Here is a 24,580-nt window from a genome sequence, read left to right as displayed (position 1 = left end):
CCGGGTTTCGTAATTTCCGGATTAGGGTCTGGAGTCCGGAGGCTTCATAGAGATTTGGGTGGGTCGAAGCCTCTACCCCTGTGCACAGGTCTTACCCGATTGCAGCCCTCAGCCTGCTGCTGACTTACTGCCATCATGCCTGCCATCATATTTGCCTGCGGCATGAATGAGCCAGACCACTGCTACCTGGAAATATGCTGCCTGGAAATATGCTGCCTGGAGAATCACTATAGCTGTCGCTAAGCACATCCCTGACTGCTGCCTGGACCAGTGCTCTCTTCTGTGGACACTACTAAAAGCACAGGTAAGACTTTTTTTTACCCTTTCCGCAATATAATTTATTTTGGATTGTAATTCTAGGTATGTACACGCTATGTGTTAGAAATATGAAGAGCCTTCAAAAATGATAGGTTGCCAGGAAATTATATATGTAATGTATGCTCCTAGAATGCCTGATGGTGCTACTTGGATGTTGGGCATCTGTATGTGGCCAAGCTGTGTAACAGTCTCACACATGTGGTATCCCCATACTAAGAACGAGTAGCAGAATGTATTTTAGGGTGTAATTTTTGCTATGTACATGCTATGTGTTGGAAATATCTTATAAATGGACAACTTTGTGTAAAAAAAATGAGTTTTATTTTTTTTTCCACATTTTCCCAAAACTTCGGGAAAAAAAATAACCGCTCAAAAGACTCATTATGCCTCATAGATTATACGTTGGGGTGTCTGCTTTCCAAAATGGTGTCATTTGTTGGGCAATTCCATTGTCCTGGTGCTCCAGGGCCTTCAAAAGTGTAATAGGTGGTTGAGAAATGAGATGTGCAATTTATGCTCGTAGATCGCCTGATGGTGCTACTTCAATGTTGGGCCTTTGTATGGGGCCAGGCTGTGTAAAAGTCCCACACATTTGGTATCCCCATACTCAGGAGGAGTTGCAGAATGTATTTTGGGGTGTAATTTTTGCTATGCATATGCTATGTGTTCGAAATATCTTTATAAATAGACAACTTTGTGTAAATAAAATGCGTTTTCATTTTTTTTGCACATTTTCCCAAAACTTCTGGAAAAAAATAACCGCTCAAAAGACTCATTATGCCTCCTAGATTATACGTTGGGGTGTCTGCTTTCCAAAATGGGGTAATTTTGTGGGCAATTCCATTGTCCTGGTGCTCCAGGGCCTTCAAAAGTGTAATAGGTGGTTGAGAAATGAGATGTGCAATTTATGCTCGTAGATCGCCTGATGGCGCTACTTCAATGTTGGGCCTTTGTATGTGGCCAGGCTGTGTAAAAGTCCCACACATTTGATATCCCCATACTCAGGAGGAACAGCAGAATGTATTTTGGGGTGTAATTTGTTGTATGCATATGCTCTGTGAGAGAAATAGCCAGTTAATATGTCAATTTTGTAAAAAAAAAAAAAATTCTTCATTTTGCAAAGAATTGTGGGAAAAAATTACAACTTAAAAAAATCGCCATGCTACTTATTTAATACCTTGGAATGTCTACTTTCTAAAATGGGGTAATTTGGGGGGTATTTGTACTTTTCTGACTTGTTAGTATCTCAAGAAATTAGATAGGCCGTCAGTACTTCAAGTGTGATCAGATTGATCATTTTTCAGGGATTGGCACCATAGTTTGTAGACTCTATAACTTTCACAAAGACCAAATAATATACACCAATTTGGGTTATTTTTACCAAAGATATGTAGCAGTATAAATTTTGGCCAAAATGTATGAAGAAAAATTACTAATTTGCTAAATTTTATGACAAAAACAAAGAAAAAGGCAATTTTTCACAAAATTTACGGTCTTTTTTTGTTTATAGCGCAAAAAATAAAAAACCCACGAGTGATTAAATACCACCAAAAGAAAGCTCTATTTGTGTGAAAAAAAGGACGCAATTTTTATTTGGGTACAGTGCTGCATGACTGAGTAATTGTCATTCAAAGTGTGAGAGCACCGAAAGCTGAAAATTGGTCTGGGTAAGAAGGGGGTTTAGAAGCACTGTATTGAAGTGGTTAAGTATGTATCAAGTACAGTGGAACCTCGGATTGCAAGCAACGTGGTTAACGAGCGCAATACGAGCGCTGCATTTCCTAAAATCCTAACTCAGTTTGCGAGTGTTGTATCACAACACGAGCAACACGAGCAGGATTCAGGCCAAAGCGGTGTGCAGTACCGCGTTTGGCCTGAGGTAGGGAAGCGCCGATCGTCGCCGTTCGGAAATGCGCGGAAAGGCCTAAGGACAGCTTGGCTGACCTCGGGAACTGAGTCTTTGCAAGGTTTGCCGAGGTCAGCTGAACTGTACTTGGGCCTTTCCGGCTGTTTCCGAGGCTCTCCGGCGTCCCCTCCTCTGGCCGCATGCGGTATTGCATGCCATTGAAGTCAATGCGGAACTAATTATTTTCGTTTCCAATGACTTCAATGGGGAAACTCGCTTTGATATGTGAGTACTTTGGATTATGAGCATTCTCCTGGAACGGATTATGCTCGTAAACCCAAGGCTCCACTGTATAACAAAAATGCCAGGAAAAAAAGTGGAAACATGGTGAAACCAATTATGCCTGGCCTCTGTATGGATTATTTTAAAGTGAAAAATAGAAAAAACATTCACCTGGCTTAAACCTGCCTCCGATACAGTTCCGGGAAGATGCTGGTTGTGTCCTCTTCTCACAGGCCACAGCCAGAGAAAAGGTCTTCTGGTTCCGCCACTCCTTCAGAAAAATGTGAAAGAGATTCTGGTCGCTGGCCACATCAATGATGCTAAATTCCTCTAAACTGGATGGCGGGAGGGGAACAGAGTCCTGGGATAACTGCAGAGAGAAACCTTCATCCAAACCCTGTTCCCCCTCAGCAACGTCCATGCACTCCTCAACTTCACTCTGTGACCCCAAGAATGTCTCCTCTTCTGCGTCCAGAGAAGGGAAGATCATGCTTTGACCAAGCTGATCTCTAGTTCTAGATTTCACACAAGACATCCCTATCATCATTCCTGATGTGGACGCACTGGGCGGCGTTGGAGGAATAAGGTCATTTCGACTTTCCGGCCTGGAGTTGGGTTTTTCTTCACTTTCTGATGCAACATTAGGAGTGGAGTTAGCAGCAGCAAGAAAACAAGGGTCAACAGATGGAGAGTGAGGGAGGTCTTCAGCTTCTAGACCCATCGTTGGTTTCTCCCTTTTTGGGTAGATCTCTTTTACACAAGGATCATCAATGACCTGTTGTGGTTGAGTCATGTGTAGATTGTGGAACTTGTGATTGCTTGCAGGACTTGAGCACTGATCCAGAAGCTCTTGCATCCCTTGTGTAAAGTTAAACGAGAGATCTGACCACTCCTGATTTCTTATGGCAACCGTTCTCTCTCGTATTTTAAAACTCTTTTCAAGATTCTCACATGGTAACGGATCTGGGCAATGGGGAATTTCATTTTTATCTTGACTCTCTGAAACAGGAAGTTCGGCATTATCCAGAACCTCCACCATCTGGAATGAGTCAAGCTGAGAGAATGAAATTGATCCTTCTTCACTTTTCATGGGTTCGTCCTGCTCTTCTATCAAGTCGTCGATAGGTAGACTGAGCTCAACAATAGTCTCTGGTTCTTTATCACTTCCACTTGCTGGGTTCACGGTGGGTTCCTCTAACTTAGGGGCGGGGCCCAGATCTTCAATAAAGCTGTCGAATAGAAAACTGTCGCTCATGTTCAGGCTGGTTTCTGCAACTTGATTACGTGGCAAACCTTCGTCTTCTGGGGCAACACAGTTCTGTGTCTCGGCAAGGTTTTGTGGTGAACCGTTCTCTTCTCTAGGTTGGGTACGCAAAGTCTGGAAAAGGCTCTGGAGCTGTGTGTCGGTGAGAGAAACATCATTCCCTTTCAACCATGAGAATTTCTCAGAAGTCTTTAACTGTGCTTGCGTTTCCGGCCCTTCAGAGATCAATTCAGGCTTATCTGAGCGATTTAAAACATTCTGTACAGCATTCACGGTCACCTGACTTAAATGGGTTATTTGTTCTTCTCTTGGATCTCCAACGTCAACATGTGTTTCCTCTCTAACAAGCTCAATAGCTGCCAGGCTTTGCGTGTCGGAGTTCTGGTTTGACAGCTCCGCTGCCAGCTTTGAATCTCCGTCTCGCTGTTCCTGCTCCGATTCAGATGCCACCTGCTGCTGCTGCATTATCTTCTCGGTCTGAGTGTCCAGCTGAAAGCTGTCCTCAAAGGTCCTCGATGCCACACAGAAATCCGGAGAGCGGACGTCTCCGGGGTAACACGGGACGGGTTTTGTCTCTGCAACCTCAGAAGCTGGCTCGGTTTGTCTACAAGGGCCATTCATCTGATTTTGTTTGTGGTGAAATGATCCAAAAACAGATGGATGTTCCTGGAGCGTGTCTGCGGGCAGAACGGGAGCTGGGGTTGATGTGTTCGCCGTTCTTGCTATTTCTATGTCAGGGAGTTCTCCTTGTATATCTTTTATTTCAGAAAACTGCAAGGTGGTCTTTTTCTCTCCAGCAGTCTCTTTCATTACTGTGTCACATTGTAGAACATTTTTGTTGGGGTTAATACTAACTAAAGAGCCTCCTGACCCTCTTGATTTATTGGCCACTTCATCCTTCATTTTTGGTGAAGCCATCGATGTTGTGTTTCTTGTTTTGGGTTTTGTTTCTCTGGAAACATTTGACAAATGTTCTGGAATATTATGAGCAATTGGCAAAGCCATAGATGTTGCGTTTCTTGCCTTGGGTTTTGTTTCACTGGAAACATTTGACAAATGTTCTGGAATATTATCAGCAATTGGCAAAGCCATAGATGTTGCGTTTCTTGCCTTGGGTTTTGTTTCACTGGAAACATTTGACAAATGTTCTGGAATATTATCAGCAATTGGCAAAGCCATAGATGTTGCGTTTCTTGCCTTGGGTTTTGTTTCACTGGAAACATTTGACAAATGTTCTGGAATATTATGAGCAATTGGCAAAGCCATAGATGTTGCGTTTCTTGCCTTGGGTTTTGTTTCACTGGAAACATTTGACAAATGTTCTTGAATATTATCGGTTATTGGGGGTTCAGTGGACAACTCGTTGTCCTGGCGCACAAGCCTCTCATTCTTGGTGGGGATGGTTGCCTTCTCCTTGGTCGTACTCTGGACAGAGTTTTGTAAATGTGTAGTGTTTGACGACGTGGTTGCCTCCCGTCTCTCGAGAAGCACAGACTTCTCAGGATCTGCAGTGCGTTTGCCCTCTCCCACAGGTGGAAGGGGATTATTCTGTGACGTTTCCCTGGTTGACTTTGAGGCCTTATCTGACCTGTCTTCTCGTTTCGGGGAAGAACGGCTGCTTTTGTCCAGAGATGTTCCAGAAGAGGTGAACGAGGAATCGCCGCTTCCGTTGGGATCCCACTGAATCCCCATCCCTGCCAGGTCTTCTTTCAGGAGTTTTCGGGCCTCCATCACAATCAGCTCAGCCGCTTCCCTCTCAGTCAACCCCTTCTTCCCAGATATCCAGATACACCGAGCTGCCCGGCGCTCCTGAGCCGCATCTTCGTCTTCATCCACCGCTTTGCGGACACTGCACAGACAAAGAGAGATTACATCAAAGCTTTACACTGCGTCAAAGACTCATACAAATCAAGCTAAAAATTAAAAAGGCAATTACTACTGGGCACGTTCCCTGGGCCTAGTGGCCACATTCAGCTGGTGAAAAGCTTAAAGTGGTTCTAAAGGCAAAAAAATGTTTTTATCCCAATGTATTCTATGCATTAAAGGGGTAGCAAAGGTTCGTCTTTTATTTTCTAAATTGGTTCCCTTAAGCTAGTGCATTGTTGGTTCACTTACCTTTTCCTTCGATTTCCCTTCTAAATGTTTTTTTTTCTTTGTTTGAATTTCTCACTTCCCGTTTCTCCTCAGTAAGCTTTCCACCATCATCCGAGCGGTGAAAAGTAATTTAGAACAGCTTACTGAACACCTTACTGAGGAGGAACAGGAAGTGAGAAATTCAGACAAAGAAAACAAAGAAAAAAACATTTAGAAGGGAAATGGAAGGAAAAGGTAAGTGAACCAACAATGCATTAGCTTAAAGGAACCTATTTAGGAAAATAAAAAACAAACCTTTACAAACCCTTTAAGATATAAAACCTTCCGTGTTCAGCAACCCCCGCTATTACTTACCTGTTGCACGAGAGACTCGGCTGTCTGGGACCTCCTGATTGGCTGAGACTAGGGTTGTCCCGATACCACTTTTTTAAGACAAGTACCGATACTTTTTTTGCAAGTACTCGCCGATACCGAATACCGATACTTTTTTTTAATCTCATGTGACAGCGGCACATGCGTCAGTAGTTTTTTTTTTTTTTTTTTATCTTTAACAATTTGTTTTAAATTTTTTACAATTTTTTTTTTATTTATAATGCTTTCTTTTTTTTTAAGGGGGGGGGGGGGGGTGGACCATGTCAGTCTGTTTTCTTTTTAAATTTTTTACAATAATTTTTTTTATTCTTTTGTTTTTATTTATTTTTTCATCCCTGTTGGGGGGGCTTTGGTGAGATATATCAGGTTCCCCTGATGAAGTCACGAGGCACGTGACGTAACGCCGTAGGGAGTCGAGACCGATCCAAACACCCGCACAAGCCGGAGGCCATTGGACGTCAGGCGGTTTTTTGATCGCCACGTCCCCGCGAATTTCAAAAGCAGTTTTGCACAGTTTTTGTATTTTTTCTGTACTACCTATTTGGTACAATAAATCCTGTCGGAATTTTAACCTACTACACCATTGGAGGCTATTTTTCTTCTCCCCTCCCTCACCACATCCCTGACTCTGGAATACTGAGCCCGGATACATCGGAGGCACATAACAGCTGAAACAGCCTGAGTGACCAACTCTGGGAGAGACGTGAGACGGGATCGCAGCACTGCAGAGACAGTACTATATGCTCACATATAGCACCCTCAAGGTAAGGGCACTACATTACCTGTGAGGACGCACTACCTTTGTTCTGAGTGAAGAGAGCAGAAGCTCAGGAGGTCATCCCTTTATCATCCTCTTATGGACTGTTCATTATCACTTTATTATCAATTTATTTATTAATTTTTGCACTTTATTTTGCACCATTTGCACATCTCTGTGCTTCTGGATTCGTCCAGGTGCCTAGAGGTTTTCACCTTTGCACCATTTAGAGGTTCACTTGCATTTGTTATATCCACAGCAGGACATTTTCCCATATTTATTCTTACAAGGTCATTGAGTGTGTCTGTGCATGTATACTTGGTGTGATACTTTGGTTGTGATTGAGTCACTCATTGGAAGCACTTATCACACATGCTCATTGCACCTTGTCTTACAGACTGTTACAATATTGGTGCACATCATTGCGTTTTTGATGCATCTGGGCATATAGAGGGCTAGTCATCCCCAATACCCAGAGGTTTGCTCCTTTGCATCATCTCTTGGACGGACTCTGTGCACATTAGAGTCTGTTCATTCACTTGGATCTGTTTGTGTATTATACGTTTTATAGAATTAAATTTTATTTACCTTTATTGTGATTTCTATCACATATCTGGAGCGCTTATTTATTTATCTGAGATATCAGGGGTCTTAACAGACCTCTGACATCTCCCCTTTGAGACAGGGAAAGGGACTAAGGACACATGTTCCCCAGTCCCTTTCTCAGCAGCATCAGCTACGCTGAAAATGAATGGAGAGAAGACAGCGGCTTCTCTTCATTCATAAACTGAAACATTGTAAACACAGGTTACGATGTTTCAGTTATGTGAATGGACAGTGATCACTGACACTGTCCATTCGGAGCAGTAAGGAGCAGGATTTACCGGCTCCTACCCCGCTCTCCATCCTGACAATTCCAGGGGGTGGAGGAGGAGCACGGAAGGGGAGAGAAACACGGCGGGATACACGGCGGGATACACGGAGGGAGAGAAACACGGCGGGGGACATGGAGGGAGGGAGACAGACTGCAGCAAAACGGAGGGGGGCTGGAGGAGGACACGGGACAGTCAGCGGTGATCGTGTGATGGGGAGTTACAAGCACCGGTCACCGCTGATTTTAAAGCAGCTGAAAGCCGCGCGGGGGGAGGGGTGTAGAGAGAAGCGGAGAAATTACTTTTAAATCTATACAGCGGTGATCGGTGCTTGTAACTTCCCCAAGCACTGATCACCGACGACAGTACAAGTATCGGGTGAAGCATCGGGAGCATTTGCCCGAGTACTCGGGCAAATGCTTGGTATCGGTTCCGATACTGGGACAACCCTATCTGAGACATAACAATGGGCACCATTGGCTCCTGCTGCTGTCTCTCAAAGTCAGTGAGCCAATGAGGAGAGAAAGGGGGCGGGGCTCAGAATCTAAATGGACATACAGAGCAGCGAATCAGCTCGGGTGCCTGCATAGCAAGCTGCTTTCTGTGGAGACACTCGTCAGGAGGGAGGAGCAAAGAGTGCCGGTGAGGGGTTTACAACCACTTTAGGCCCCTTTCACACTTATACGACTTGTCCCACAATTTGTGATGGCAAAGAAGCATGACAAGTCGTTTCCTACGATTTCCAATGACAACCATTCATATTCGTACGACTTCAAGTCGTTCTGACTTCAAAAGTAATTCCTGCACTACTTTGGTCCAATTTTGATGCCACGTACACAGGCATTCCCTGAAATCATGGCAAAATCTCAGGCGCGAAATCGTGGTTAAGACGCAGTAGTGTGAAAGGGGCCTTAAGTAGCCAGCTATTGTGTGCTTCCACAACAACAGAAACAGCTTTAAAGTGGTTGTAAAGGCTGTAGTTTTAAAAAAAAAGAAAAAAAGAAAAAGAAAGTTCAGTGTGCAGCTCCCCTACCCCCAAATATTTACCTGAGCCCGGTCTTGATCCAGCATTGTGGGCGAGAGCTGAGGCTTTCCCAGGTTTCTCTCTCCTCATTGGCTGTGACACAGCAGCAGGAGCCATTGGCACCCTGCCAGCAATCACAGCCAGTGAGGGGGGGGGGGGGGGGGACTTAGCTCCGTTCTGTGTGTCCCATACACACATAGGCGGCTCGGGAGTAAGCAAGCACGACTGCTCCCAGAGCAAGCAGCTTCTCTGGGGGCACTCAGCAGGGGGAAGGGGCTGGGACCATAAGTGCCGGCAGGGGACCCGAGAAAAGGAGGATCGGGGCCACTCTGTGCAAAACAACTGCACAGAGCAGGTATAGACGACAAGTTTTTTTTTTTTTGTTAAAAAAATAACAAAGTATTTAATATCACTTAATACCACATAGCAACCGCCGCACGCACTTTTACGTCGACGCAATGGCACGGGCAGGCAAATGGTCCTACCTGTACGTCCCTTTAAATTTGAGATGTTTTTTTTATATCTTTTTTGGGGGATATTTACTATAGCAAACAGTAAAAAATATTGTTTTTTTTTTCCAAAATTATCGCTCTATTTTTGTTTATAGCGCAAAAAATAAAAACCGCATTAAATACCACCAATAGAAAGCTCTATTTGTGGGGGGAAAAAAGGACGCCAATTTTGTTTGGGAGCCACGTCGCACGACCGCGCAATTGTCAGTTAAAGCAACGCAGTGCCGAATCGCAAAAACGGGCCAGGTCCTTCACCTGCATAAAGGTCCGGGTCTTAAGTGGTTAAAGTCATTTTGCACATTGCTCTTTTTTTGCACAACATTTTATATTTTTTGCACTTTATTTATAAATTCTTTTGTGGTCCTTTGGACTATTGAAGATACAATAATAGTTTATTTGCATATGTTGTCATACCTATAGTTTTCTTGTGAGTAAGCGCCGCTCATACTATTTACCATTTTTTTTAATTGTTACTTTTTACACGGTCTATTTTTCATTTATTTCACGAGGGCAGCTTCAAGGGTTAAGACATAAAGTAGCAGACTAACAGTTGGAAAGCCAAAAAAACTTTTTCGCAGATTCTTAGCCAACTGTTTAATTAGACTGCCATGGCATTGCGCTCGCTAACTTTCTTTGTAGTAAATCTGGGAACACGCTCAGCTTTTTATAAAACGCAGACAACAGTTGCTGGCTCTACGGGAACAAAATCAGTGTTGGGATCTGGCTCACTAATACGCTCTACCGATACGGCACATTTAAAGTAAAAGCGACCCCCAATCACTAGAACGTTATATATACGCTTTAACGTCTTCGTCTCGTATTCAAAGAAGATTTCAATATTTTGAGATCTGCAGCTTTCATTAACCACTTCCATACCGGGCATTTTCTGAAACTTTTTGTTTACAAGTTTAAAATTACTGTATATACCGCGAGTATAAGCCGACCCGAATATAAGCCGAGGCACCTAATTTTACCACCAAAAAATGGGAAAACGTATTGACTCGAGTATAAGCCTAGGGTGTCCATGTGCATGCCTCACTGTGCCCATGTGCATGCCTCACTGTGCCCATGCCTCACTGTGCCCATGTGCATGCCTCACTGTGCCCATGTGCATGCCTCACTGTGCCCATGCCTAGACTTACGTTTAACATGGAGTATATAGAAGGGGTGCCCGGATTTGAAAAATCGTTGCTCCCCGGCCGTAGGTCCCCCAGACAACACACTTTTAGAGGAGAACTGGGGCCACCTGTGTGCTAAGTTTCGGGTCCAGAGGACCTACGGCCGGCCAGTACCGGGGCCCCAAAGTTACCAGAGAAATTACCATTTAACATGGGAGTCTATGGAAGCGGTGCCAGACTTTGAAAAATCGGTGCTCCCCGGCCATAGGTCCCCCGGACAACAACCTGTCCACACTTGTAGAGGAAGAGTGGGGCTATATGTGTGCCAAGTTGGGTCCAGGGGACCTACGGCCGGCCAGTACCGAGGGCCCAAAGTTACCAGAGAAATTACTGTTTAACATGGGAGTCTATGGAAGGGGTGCCCGACTTTGAAAAATCGGTGCTCCCCGGGCCATAGGTCCCCCAGACAAAAAACTGTGCACACTTGTAGAAGAAGAGTGGGGCTATATGTGTGCCAAGTTGGGTCCAGGGGACCTACAGCTGGCCAGTGCCGGGTCCCTAAAGTCCGGGAGATCAGGCGCAAAAAGGTGACTCGAGTATAAGCCGAGGGGGGCATTTTCAGCACCAAAAAATGTGCTGAAAAACTCGGCTTATACTCGAGTATATACGGTAGTATTTTTTGCTTGAAAATTACTCGGAACCCCCAAACATTTTTTTTTTTGCAGAGGCTCTAGGGAATAAAATGGCGGTCGTTTTTTTACGTCACACTGTATTTTTTTCAAATGCGTTTCCTTGGGGGGGAAAAAAAAAAACTTTCTTGAATTAAAAAAAACAAACAGTAAAGTTAGCCTGATTTTTTTGTATATAGCGAAAGATGATGTTACGCCAAGTATATAGATACCCAACATGTCACGCTTTAACATTGCGCACACGTGTGGAATAGCACCAAACTTTAGCACTTAAAAACCTCCATAGGTGACGCTTTGCATCTCTAAAGCTCCATTCACACCTAGGCGTATTTACGCCCGATACGCTGGAGGGGAGAAATACCATTGCCCTCTATGGAGAGGGCATCTCCACGCCAAACGCCAAAACGCTGAACGCCTGAAGCTCAAAACAAGTCCCGGACCCTTTTTTTCAGGCGGCTTCGGCGTTCGGCATAGGAGATGTGGACCTGGGGGTTAAAATCGCGGCGTTTTGTCGCCTCAAATCACGGTACAAAACGCCGCAATTTGTCGCAGCAATTCGCGGGACAAAACACCGCGATTAGGTGTGAATGCAGCCTAAACTGGTAACATGTAAAAAGTTTGAGGTCTAGGGCTAGAATTGTTGCTTTTGCTCCAACACACGCAGCGATACCTCGCATGCGCCATTTAAACGTCGTTAACATATGTGCGTGTGCACGCAGGAACGGGGGCGCATTAATTTAATTTTTTTAATTTCATTTTTTTTTTAGCACTTTTATTCCTATTACAAGGAATGAAAACATCCCTTGCAATAGGAATGGTTTGAGACAGGTCCTCTTTATGGAGAGATCTGGGGTCTATAAGACCCCAGATCTCTCCTCCAGGCTGGAAAGACCGAGATAACAAAAATAAACTGTCTCTGCCTTTCCAGCCACATCCTCTGCATTTTTTTATTTTCCCCGGCCCGGGCCTCCGAGGGTCATAGAGATGGCTGGGGATTCCGGTCACCAGAAATCTCTATGCTCAACTTCTGGCGGCAACAGATTTGTTTCTCCTGCTCGCTGATCGCATGGGCAAGCTGGTAGAATGTTGTGAAACTTGGCAGACCGTCTTTTTTTTCCACAGCAGTCAGCAGTGATCAGAGAACTCTGCATAGAATCAAGAAAATTCATAGTTAAGATCGCGAGGGGGAAAGAATCTTAGCGATTAATCGTGCAAATCTATCACCTACCCAGCAGACCCATGTTCTATGCCGCCATTTTTGCTCCTGACGTCATCGGGCCACTCCTTCCAATTTAAAAGCAGAACAACCAAAAGGGAAGTTCTGTTTCCTGCCTCTTCCCCTCACTCCAATTTTTTTTTTTTTCTGGGGGAATGGGTACTGTAACGGAATGACCCGGGACATCCAGAGACTTTGTGAGGATGGGGGATACTCCTGTGTCAGAGTCACTGATAACTCTTGGGTCTGAGTCCACCCTGTGCCTTTTGGGCATGGGGTGGCAAGGGAATCATAATTCATGTATTACATGAGATAGGACATCAATAATAATTCATATTGCAGGATCTTGAGATTGCAAGATGTTGGCCCAACCAGTCAATAGTGACTAATTTCTAGTGACATGCTAATTGCATCAGGGCTTGGAAGACATTCCATTGTCCTTGTGTAAAGGTGTTGTAACGGACAGGTGTTAATCCCAGGTCTGCTCCCAGAACTCTAATTATGCATGCTAAATACTGCTTACGTGTGATAACACTGTCTACAACCTATTGATGCTCAGAGGTGTCAAGCTGTATGCGGAGACGGAGTGGGTGAAGGTGTTTTGTTGTTAATTAAAGCGGATCTCCACTCTAAAGTGGAGTCCCGCTGATCGGAACCCTCCCCCCCTCCGGTGTCACATTTGACACCTTTCAGGGGGGAGGGGGGTGCAGATACCTGTCTACAGACAGGTATCTGCACCCACTTCCGGCCCTACGATACGGGCAAAGGACGGGTTTTTTCCTTCCTTCCCGTCCGTCCCCCGTTGTATGCTGGGAACACTCGGCTCCCAGCACACAGCGGGAGCCAATCGGCGGGCGCAGCGCGACTCGCGCATGCGCCGTAGGGAACCGGGCAGTGAAGCCGGAGCGCTTCACTTCCTGGTTCCCTCACCGAGGATGGAGGGGGGAGCAGCAGGGTGACGAGCGATCGGCTCGTCATCTGCTGCGATCGGCGCTGGACTCCAGGACAGGTAAGTGTCCTTATATTAAAAGTCAGCAGCTGCAGTATTTGTAGCTGCTGGCTTTTAATATATTTTTCCCGTGGCACATCCGCTTTAAGGAATGTTTAGTAATTAGCCTTAGTGTGTGATTAGGGGGGTGGAGATCTCATTGTTGCTTTAATGCCTTGTACTGTATATAAAGCTGAGAAGAAACCATTAAAGTATCATTACATTTGGAACAAGTACAGAGCTGTGTCTCGTCTTGATTCTGGGCAAATGAAATGGGATCGGGTCCTGTCAGTTGGAGTGTCAATAAGCTGTCGTAACTGGGATAGAAGGTCGTAAACGGTGGTGACCGTTACAGGTACAAAGTCTGGATAGGTAACCGCTCCCACTCAGATTACCTGGGTGTTTAACCACTTAAAGCGGGGGTTCACCCTTAGAGGGCACTTTTCCCCCTTAGATTCCTGCTCGTTTTTACTAGGGGAATCGGCTATTTATTTTAAAATATGTGCAGTACTTACCCGTTTACGAGATGCATCCTCTCCGTCGCTTCCGGGTATGGGCTTCGGGAATGGGCGTTCCTTCTTGATTGACAGGCTTCCGAGAGGCCTCCGACGGTCGCATCCATCGCGTCACGATTTTCCGAAAGAAGCCGAACGTCGGTGCGCAGGCGCAGTATAGAGCCGCACCGACGTTCGGCTTCTTTCGGCTACGAGTGACGCGATGGATGCGACCGTCGGAAGCCTCTCGGAAGGCTGTCAATCAAGAAGGAACGCCCGCTCCCGAAGACCCATACCCGGAAGCGACGGAAGAAGATGCAGCTCGAAAACAGGTAAGTACTGCTCATATTTTAATACAAATAGCCGATTCCCCTAGACCGAACGAGCAGGAAGCTAAGGGGAGAAATTTTTTTTTTTTACAAATGGGTGAACTCCCGCTTTAAGACTCGGACCTTTGGGCAGCTAAAGGACCTGGCCAGTTTTTGCGTTTCGGCACTGCGTCGCTTTAACTGACAATTGCGCGGTCGTGTGACGTGGCTCCCAAACAAAATTCACGCCCTTTTTTCCCACAAATAGAGCTTTCTTTTGGTGGTTATTTAATCACCTCTGCGGTTTTTATTTTTTGCTTTATAAACAAAAATAGAGCGACAATTTTGAAAAAATTTTTTTTTTTTTTACTTTTTGCTATAATAAATATCCCCCAAAAATATAAAAAAAAAAAAATTTTTCCTCAGTTTAGGCCGATACGTATTCTTGTACATATTTTTGGTAAAAAAAATAAATAAATTGCAATAAACGGAGTTAATCGATTGGTTTACGCAAAATTTATAGCGTTTACAAAATAGGGGATAGTTTTATTGCATTTTTATTAATTATTTATTTGTTACTACTAATGGCAGCGATCAGCGTTTTTTTTTCGTGACTGCGACATTATGGCGGACACTTCGGACAATTTTGACACATTTTTGGGACCATTGTCATTTTCACAGCAAAAAATGCATTAAAAATGCATTGTTTACTGTGAAAATGACAATTTCCGTTTGGGAGTTAACCACAAGGGGGCGCTGAAGGGGTTAAGTGTGACCTCATCTCTGTTTCTAACTGTAGGGGGGTGTGGCTGTAGGTGTGACGTCATTGATTGTGTTTCCCTATATCAGGGAACACACGATCGATGACGCCGCCACAGTGAAGAACGGGGAAGCTGTGTTTACACACAGCTCTCCCAGTTCTTCAGCTCCCGGGACCGATCGCGGGACTCCAGCGGCGATCGGGTCCACGAGTCCCGCGGCCACGGAGCTTCGGACCGGGACGCGTGCGCGCGCACGACCCCATGGCTGAGCTTAAAGGGCAACGTACAGGTACGTTGATGTGCCCAGCCGTGCCATTCTGCTGACGTATATCAGCGTGATGGGGTCCTTAAGTGGTTAAAGAGAAAGTTTGTCCGCCCCCCCCTTTTCTCGCAGCCTTCTGGGACATGTCACAAGTCCCAGCAGGCTGACGTACTCTTCACAAAGCACAGCGTGGTTTGCACATGAGCAGTGGGAAGCCAGCTGTAAAGCTTCAAAGAATCACAGCTGGCTTCCCAAAATAGACATGCTGGCACCGGGGGGGGGGGGGGGGGGGGACTGAAGACCAGCAAAGAACCGGCCTGGGTGAGGGTGGTTCTGGATCCCTGGAAAGGTAAGTATCCTTTTATTAAAAGTCAGTGGCTACAAAGAATCACAACTGGCTTTCTGAAGTAAACATGCCGGCACCGGGGCCCCAAAAACCAGCGAAGAACCGGCCCGGGTGAGGACGGTTCTGGATCCTTGGAAAGGTAAGTATCCTTTTATTAAAAGTCAGTGGCTACAAAGAATCAGAGCTGGCTTCTTGAAGTAAACATTCCGGCACCACGGCCCCAAAGACCGGCGAAGAACCGGCCCGGGTGAGGGTGGTTCTGGATCCTTGGAAAGGTAAGTATCCTTTTATTAAAAGTCAGTGGCTACAAAGAATCACAACTGGCTTCCTGAAGTAAACATGCCGGCACCGGGGCCCCAAAGACCAGCGAAGAACCGGCCTGGGTGAGGACGGTTCTGGATCCTTGGAAAGGTAAGTATCCTTTTATTAAAAGTCAGTGGCTACAAAGAATCAGAGCTGGCTTCTTGAAGTAAACATTCCGGCACCACGGCCCCAAAGACCGGCGAAGAACCGGCCCGGGTGAGGGTGGTTCTGGATCCTTGGAAAGGTAAGTATCCTTTTATTAAAAGTCAGTGGCTACAAAGAATCACAACTGGCTTCCTGAAGTAAACATGCCGGCACCGGGGCCCCAAAGACCAGCGAAGAACCGGCCTGGGTGAGGACGGTTCTGGATCCTTGGAAAAGATAAGTATCCTTTTATTAAAAGTCAGTGGCTACAAAGAATCAGAGCTGGCTTCTTGTAGTAAACATGCCGGCACCGGGGACCCGAAGACCGGAGAAGAATCGTCCCTTTTATTGAAAGTCAACGGTGACTAAAAAAATTAACAACAGCTGGCTTCCCAAAAGAAAACATGCCGGCACTGGGGAACTGAAGACCGGCGAAGAACCGCCCTGAGTGAGGAAAGCTCGGGATCCCTGGAAAGGCAAGTGTGCTTTTATTAACCACTTAACAGCCGGACCAAAATGCAGGTAAATGACCAGGCCCCTTTTTGTGATTCGGGACTGCATCGTTTTACCTGACAATTGCGCGGTCGTGCGACGTGGCTCCCAAACAAAATTGGCGTCCTTTTTCCCCACAAATAGAGCTTTCTTTTGGTGGTATTTGATCACCTCTGCGTTTTTTTTTTTTTGCGCTATAAACAAAAATAGAGCGACAATTTTGAAAAAAATTCAATATTTTTTCTTTTTGCTATAATAAATATCCCCCAAAAACATACATACACACACATATATATATATATATATATATATATATATATATATAAAAAATTTTTTTATCAGTTTAGGCCGATACGTATTCTTCTACCTATTTTTGGTAAAAAAAAAAAAAAAAAAAAAAAAATCGCAATAATCGTTTATCGGTTGGTTTGCGCAAAATTTATAGCGTTTACAAAATAGGGGATAGTTTTATTGCATTTTTATAAAAAAAAAAATTTTTTACTACCAATGGCGGCGATCAGCGATTTTTTTCATGACTGCGACATTATGGCGGACACTTCGCACAATTGACACATTTTTGGGACCATTGTCATTTTCACAGCAAAAAATGCATTTAAAATGCATTCTTTATTGTGGAAAGGACAGTTGCAGTTTAGGAGTTAACCACAAGGGGGCACTGAAGGGGTTATCTTTCACCTAGTGTGTGTTTACAACTGTAGGGGGGTGTGGCTGTAGGACTGACGTCATCGATTGTGTCTCCCTATTAAAAGGGATCACTCGATCGATGCGCCGCCACAGTGAAGCACGGGGAAGCCGTGTTTACACGCGGCTCTCCCCGTTCTTCAGTTCCGGGGACCGATCGTGGGACCCCAGCGGCGATCAGGTCCGCGGGTCTCGCAGTCCCGGAGGTTCGGACCGGGTCACGGGCGTGCTCCGCCGACCCACTGCTGGGTAGATGTAAAGGATCTGCCCAGCCGTGCCATTCTGCCGACGTATATCGTCGTGCGGCGGTCGTTAAGTGGTTAAAAGTCAACGGTGACAAAGAATCACAACTGGCTTCCCAAAGTAACCATTGCGGGCACTAGGAGACACGAAGACCGGCCCAGGTGAGGACAGCGCTGGATCCTTGGAAAGGCAAAAGTCAGTGGCTACTGTGACAGAACCCACTGTCACTGTGTGTTTTGGAGGGGACTGTTGCCTGGCCTCCTACCCAAATACTTTGGCCCAGAAGAGACAGAGACTTGGGGACAAGCTGGCATTGAGATAATATAATATAATGTAATGCTACATCCCTTCTCCCCCACCCCCCCCTCTTGATGCTGTGTTTAATTATGTTGGTTCATGGCACAGACAATGGTCTGGACTGGAGACGTCTCTCCGCAGGGGATGTGTATTGAGGGGCTGCCTGCTTACCATAATCCCTTTATGTACAACTGTAGTCTGTTTCAATGTACAAGTGTTCTGTTCCAATTGGTTGTTCCTTGTCCCCTACCCCCTCCCCTCTACGACAAGAACCGGCCTGGGGCCAGGCTGGAGCAATAGTGACCCTTCGATCCAGGAATGGAGAGCTGTGGGGCCAGGCTGGAGCAATAGTGACCCTCCTGTTCAGGAATGGAGAGCTGTGGGGCCAGGCTGGAGCAATAGTGACCCTTCTGTTCAGGAATGGAGAGCTGTGGGGCCAGGCTGGAGCAATAGTGACCCTTCTATCCAGGAATGGAGAGCTGTGGGGCCAGGCTGGAGCAATAGTGGCCCTTCTATTCAGGAATGGAGAGCTGTGGGGCCAGGCTGGAGCAATAGTGACCCTTCGATCCAGGAATGGAGAGCTGTGGGGCCAGGCTCGAGCAATAGTGACCCTTCTGTTCAGGAATGGAGAGCTGTGGGGCCAGGCTGGAGCAATAGTGGCCCTTCTATTCAAGAATGGAGAGCTGTTGGGCCAGGCTGGAGCAATAGTGATCCTTCGATCCAGGAATGGAGAGCTGTGGGGCCAGGCTGGAGCAATAGTGACCCTTCTGTTCAGGAATGGAGAGCTGTGGGGCCAGGCTGGAGCAATAGTGACCCTTCTATCCAGGAATGGAGAGCTGTGGGGCCAGGCTGGAGCAATAGTGGCCCTTCTGTTCAGGAATGGAGAGCTGTGGGGCCAGGCTGGATAGAAGGGTCACTATTGCTCCAGCCTGGCCCCACAGCTCTCCATTCCTGAACAGAAGGGTCACTATTGCTCCAGCCTGGCCCCACAGCCCACAAGAACCGGCCCCAGGTGAGGACGGCGCTGGATCCCTGGAAAGGCAAATATCTTTTTATTAAAAGACAATGGTGACAAAGAATCACAGCTGGCTTCCCCAAAGTAAACATGCCGGCACTGGGGAACTGAAGACCGGTGAAGAACCGCCCTGAGTGAGGACAGCTCTGGATCCCCGGGCAGGTAAGTATCCTTTTTTTGAAAAGTCAGCGGCTACAATTGGTATCTGCTGACTTAATTTTTGTGGGGGGGCGGGGGAGACAACTGGAGATCCCCCTGAAGACATGCGCCAAGCCCACCCTCCGAATAAAAGTAGAGGTTCAGACTTCATAGTGCTAAAGGCAAGAATTCTCGCAAGAATGAACCCAAATGTTTTCCATTGTTGATTTTGTATGCAGGAGGGGAGTAGAAGCACAAGGATGCCCCTAGTGGATCCAAGGAGTGAGGTTCCACTTTAAGGATGTGTCAGAAGCTTGTTGCTCCAGCTTGGCCCCACAGCTCTCCATTCCTGAACAGAAGGGTCACTATTGCTCCAGCTTGGCCCCACAGCTCTCCATTCCTGGATTGAAGGGTCACTATTGCTCCAGCCTGGCCCCACAGCTTTCCATTCCTGAATAGAAGGGCCACTATTGCTCCAGCTTGGCCCCACAGCTCTCCATTCCTGAACAGAAGGGTCACTATTGCTCCAGCCTGGCCACACAGCTCTCCATTCCTGGATAGAAGGGCCACTATTGCTCCAGCCTGGCCCCACAGCTCTCCATTCCTGGATTGAAGGGTCACTATTGCTCCAGCCTGGCCCCACAGCTCTCTATTCCTGAACAGAAGGGTCACTATTGCTCCAGCCTGGCCCCACAGCTCTCCATTCCTGGATAGAAGGGTCACTATTGCTCCAGCCTGGCCCCACAGCTCTCCATTCCTGGATTGAAGGGTCACTATTGCTCCAGCCTGGCCCCACAGCTCTCTATTCCTGAACAGAAGGGTCACTATTTGCTCCAGCCTGGCCCCACAGCTCTCCATTCCTGAATAGAAGGGCCACTATTGCTCCAGCCTGGCCCCACAGCTCTCCATTCCTGAATAGAAGGGTCACTATTGCTCCAGCCTGGCCCCACAGCTCTCCATTCCTGAATAGAAGGGTCACTATTGCTCCAGCCTGGCCCCACAGCTCTCCATTCCTGAACAGAAGGGCCACTATTGCTCCAGCCTGGCCCCACAGCTCTCCATTCCTGGATCGAAGGGTCACTATTGCTCCAGCCTGGCCCCACAGCTCTCCATTCCTGAATAGAAGGGCCACTATTGCTCCAGCCTGGCCCCACAGCTCTCCATTCCTGGATAGAAGGGCCACTATTGCTCCAGCTTGGCCCCACAGCTCTCCATACCTGGATAGAAGGGTCACTATCGCTCCAGCCAACGATGAAGAAATTCTTGCGTCCTCTGCAGACACGGTCTGGGGCCGGTGAAAAGCAGAAGATCGATCGATCGATTGGGCTGACTGGCCCTTGAATTCTGCATAAATTCACCCAAGAACTAGACTGTACTATGTCTGGGCAGGGCTGTCTTAATGAGAGGGCACTGCCCAGGGGCCCCAGCTGCATGGGGGTCCCTGCTCTTTCCCCAAAGCAGCTGGTCCTTGAGCCCAGGCTGCCCCTCTACATCCCAGATATGCCCCCAGCACTCTGACCCCTCTACACTCTAGATATCCCCTGCCTCCTACCTACTTGATTTCTGTTTACCTGCACTCCATTGTAGGGGCCCCAGAGCATTACTTTGCCCAGGGGCCCATGATGCTATTAAGACGGCCCTGTGTGTGGGCACGTGTCTTCCCTCTGAGAATGAGAAGGGAGCTGTGGATTTGGACCAGAGACTCCGAATGTTGACAAAAGGGACACCGGAGAGAGACTGGCGAAGGAAGAGAGGATACAATACGGTCTGCAGGGACGAGACGTGACAACTCATCCCTTCATTAAACGTTCCAGCAAATAATAGGAAATGAGATCCCGCTAATAAGAAGGATTTAGGGATAATCCAGAAGAGATATTGGCTGCATTTAGATGAATTAGCCAATTCCCGGCATTAATCGCACTGCATGAGAAAAGGGACAAGCTGTGAATCGTAATAAAGTGGATCCAATTAACATGATTTATAATTAGGGTCAGAAAACATCTCCACATTAACTGGCAATTTATAAGCATTAGACGCCCAGAATACTAGTGAATGATAGTATGTCATAGACCAGCCCCAAATTCCTGCACTTTCACCCCCCCCCCCCCCCAGATCACCCCAAATTCCTGCACCTTCACCCCTCAGATCACCCCAATTCCTGCACCTTCACCCCTCAGATCACCCCAATTCCTGCACCTTCACCCCCCCCCCCCAGATCACCCCCAATTCCTGCACCTTCATACCTCAGATCAGCCCAATTCCTGCACCTTCACCCCCCAGATCACCCCAATTCCTGCACCTTCACCCCTCAGATCACCCCAATTCCTGCACCTTCACACCTCAGATCACCCCCAATTCCTGCACCTTCATACCTCAGATCACCCCAATTCCTGCACCTTCACACCTCAGATCACCCCAATTCCTGCATCTTCACACCTCAGATCACCCCAATTCCTGCACCTTCACCCCCCAGATCACCCCAATTCCTGCACCTTCACCCCTCAGATCACCCCAATTCCTGCACCTTCACACCTCAGATCACCCCAATTCCTGCACCTTCACCCCTCGGATCACCCCAATTCCTGCACCTTCACCCCTCGGATCACCCCCAATTCCTGCACCTTCACACCTCAGATCACCCCAATTCCTGCACCTTCACACCTCAGATCACCCCAATTCCTGCACCTTCACCCCTCAGATCACCCCAATTCCTGCACCTTCACCCCTCAGATCACCCCAATTCCTGCACCTTCACCCCTCAGATCACCCCAATTCCTGCACCTTCACCCCTCAGATCACCCCCAATTCCTGCATCTTCACCCCTCAGATCACCCCCAATTCCTGCACCTTCACCCCTCAGATCACCCCAATTCCTGCACCTTCACACCTCAGATCACCCCAATTCCTGCACCTTCACCCCTCAGATCACCCCCAATTCCTGCACCTTCACCCCTCAGATCACCCCAATTCCTGCACCTTCACCCCTCAGATCACCCCAATTCCTGCACCTTCACACCTCAGATCACCCCAATTCCTGCACCTTTACCCCTCAGATCACCCCAATTCCTGCACCTTCACCCCTCAGATCACCCCAATTCCTGCACCTTCACCCCTCAGATCACCCCAATTCCTGCACCTTCACCCCTCAGATCACCCCCAATTCCTGCACCTTCACCCCTCAGATCACCCCCAATTCCTGCACCTTCACCCCTCAGATCACCCCCAATTCCTGCACCTTCACACCTCAGATCACCCCAATTCCTGCACACCTTCACCCCTCAGATCACCCCAATTCCTGAACCTTCACCCCTCAGATCACCCCAATTCCTGCACCTTCACCCCTCAGATCACCCCAATTCCTGCACCTTCACCCCTCAGATCACCCCAATTCCTGCACACCTTCACCCCTCAGATCACCCCAATTCCTGCACCTTCAACCCTCAGATCACCCCCCATTCCTGCATCTCAGATCACCCCAATTCCTGCACCTTCACCCCTCAGATCACCCCAATTCCTGCACACCTTCACCCCTCAGATCACCCCAATTCCTGCACCTTCACCCCTCAGATCACCCCCCATTCCTGCATCTCAGATCAGCCCAATTCCTGCACCTTCACCCCTCAGATCACCCCAATTCCTGCACCTTCACACCTCAGATCACCCCAATTCCTGCACCTTCACACCTCAGATCACCCCAATTCCTGCACCTTCACACCTCAGTTCAACCCAATTCCTGCATCTTTACACCTCAGATCACCCCCAATTCCTGCACCTTCACCCCTCAGATCACCCCAATTCCTGCATCTTTACACCTCAGATCACCCCCAATTCCTGCACCTTCACCCCTCAGATCACCCCAATTCCTGCACCTTCACCCCTCGGATCACCCCAATTCCTGCACCTTCACCCCTCGGATCACCCCCAATTCCTGCACCTTCACCCCTCAGATCACCCCCAATTCCTGCACCTTCACCCCTCGGATCACCCCAATTCCTGCACCTTCACCCCTCAGATCACCCCAATTCCTGCACCTTCACCCCTCAGATCACCCCCAATTCCTGCACCTTCACACCTCAGATCACCCCAATTCCTGCACCTTCACCCCTCAGATCACCCCAATTTCCATACCATAAGAAGTGTAGGGGGTTTTACATTTATACCTGCAGCAACTGGCTGTTCTACTAAAGGGAATAGGAGGGTAAGCAGACAGGCTTCTTCAAGTAATGACTTCCACAGACAGGCCTATGCTGGTAATGGGGGGGAAGGTCACCCAGTGAAGGTCAGTGACATTCAGAATGTCTCTCAGAAATGTCATGGAGGTGGAAGGGCCGGGAGCACAGAGCGGCAGGCCAGGCTTTGTAGCTGACAGCCTATTTCAGCGGTGATGTCTGTGTGACGTCACCCTGTCACATGGGCTTCCCATAGAGACCCCAAACTAGAAAACACAATCATTTGTCATAAAAATCCTATCAGCATTTTTTTTTCAATTCCACTTTATTCAACCTAGATTTTACCTTCCCTGCCCCCCCTCCCCCCCTCATCAACATGCCAATGATATTTCTAAAGTGGTTGTAAACCTCAGACATATGAGCAAAGCATATCCCTCTATAGTGCATACTTGCCTCAGTCCAGAGCACTAAGTGTCATTTCTGTCTGCTGCCTCCTTCCTCTGCTATCAGTATGAGTCACGTTTGACAGGGGAGACACCTCCAGCTGATTAACCACTTAAGGACCGCCTCCTGCCCATTTACGTTGGCAGAATGGCACGGCTGGGCACAGGCACGTACAGGTACGTCCTGTGCTGGTACCCAGCCGTGGGTCGCGGGCGCGCGCCCGTGACCTGGTCCGAAGCTCCGGGACCCGTGGACCCGATCGCCGCTGGAGTCCCGCGATCGCTCCCCGGAGCTGAAGAACGGGGAGAGCGGTGTGTAAACACACCTTCCCCGTTCTTCACTGTGGCGGCGGCATCGATCGTGTGATCCCTTTTATAAGGAGACACAATCGATGATGTCACACCTACAGCCACACCCCCCTACAGTTGTAAACACACATGAGGTCACACATAACCCCTTCAGCGCCCCCTTGTGGGTTAACTCCCAAACTGCAATTGTCATTTTCACAGTAAACAATGCATTTTTATAGCATTTTTAGCTGTGAAAATGACAATGGTCCCAAAAATGTGTCAAAATTGTCCGAAGTGTCCGCCATAATGTCGCAGTCACAAAAAAAAAGCGCTGATCACCTCCATTAGTAGTAAAAAAAAATATATAATTAATAAAAATGCAATAAAACTATCCCCTATTTTGTAAACGCTATAAATTTTGCGCAAACCAATCGATAAAGGCTTATTGCGTGTTTTTTTACCAAAAATAAGTAGAAGAATACGTATCGGCCAAAACTGAGGAAAAAAAAATGTTTTTATATATTTTTGGGGGATATTTATTATAGCAAAAAGTAAAAAATATAGCATTTTTTTCAAAATTGTCGCTTTATTTTTGTTTATAGCGCAAAAAATAAAAACCGCAGAGGTGATCAAATACTGCCAAAAGAAAGCTCTATTTGTGGGGAAAAAAGGACGCCAATTTTGTTTGGGAGCCACGTCGCACGACCGCGCAATTGTCAGTTAAAGCGACGCAGTGCCGAATCGCAAAAACCTGGCCGGGTCCTTTAGCTGCCTAAAGGTCTGGGTCTTAAGTGGTTAACAGTCACAGCTCTGTTCCTGT

General features: G+C 47.2%; 1 protein-coding gene across 2 annotated transcripts in view; it reads right to left on the bottom strand.

Annotated features, from left to right (window-relative positions):
- POLQ (DNA polymerase theta) overlaps positions 1 to 24,580 on the bottom strand; it is a 154,788-nt gene that overhangs the window by 73,578 nt on the left and 56,630 nt on the right. Inside the window, exons 17-18 of one of the 2 annotated variants that reach the window (XM_040339189.1) lie at positions 5,030 to 5,559; positions 2,618 to 4,942 (exon numbers count right to left, since the gene is read on the bottom strand). In XM_040339189.1, the coding sequence (XP_040195123.1) occupies positions 2,618 to 4,942; positions 5,030 to 5,559 (2,855 nt within the window). Of the gene's footprint in view, positions 1 to 2,617; positions 5,560 to 24,580 lie in introns of both variants that reach the window. The other variant, XM_040339188.1, reaches the window with a different exon arrangement.

This window comes from Rana temporaria, chromosome 2 (assembly GCF_905171775.1).
Source record: "Rana temporaria chromosome 2, aRanTem1.1, whole genome shotgun sequence".
Lineage (NCBI taxonomy): Eukaryota > Metazoa > Chordata > Amphibia > Anura > Ranidae > Rana > Rana temporaria.
The sequence above is the reverse complement of the archived record's forward strand: the minus strand, read 5'-3'. Positions and strand labels throughout refer to the sequence as shown.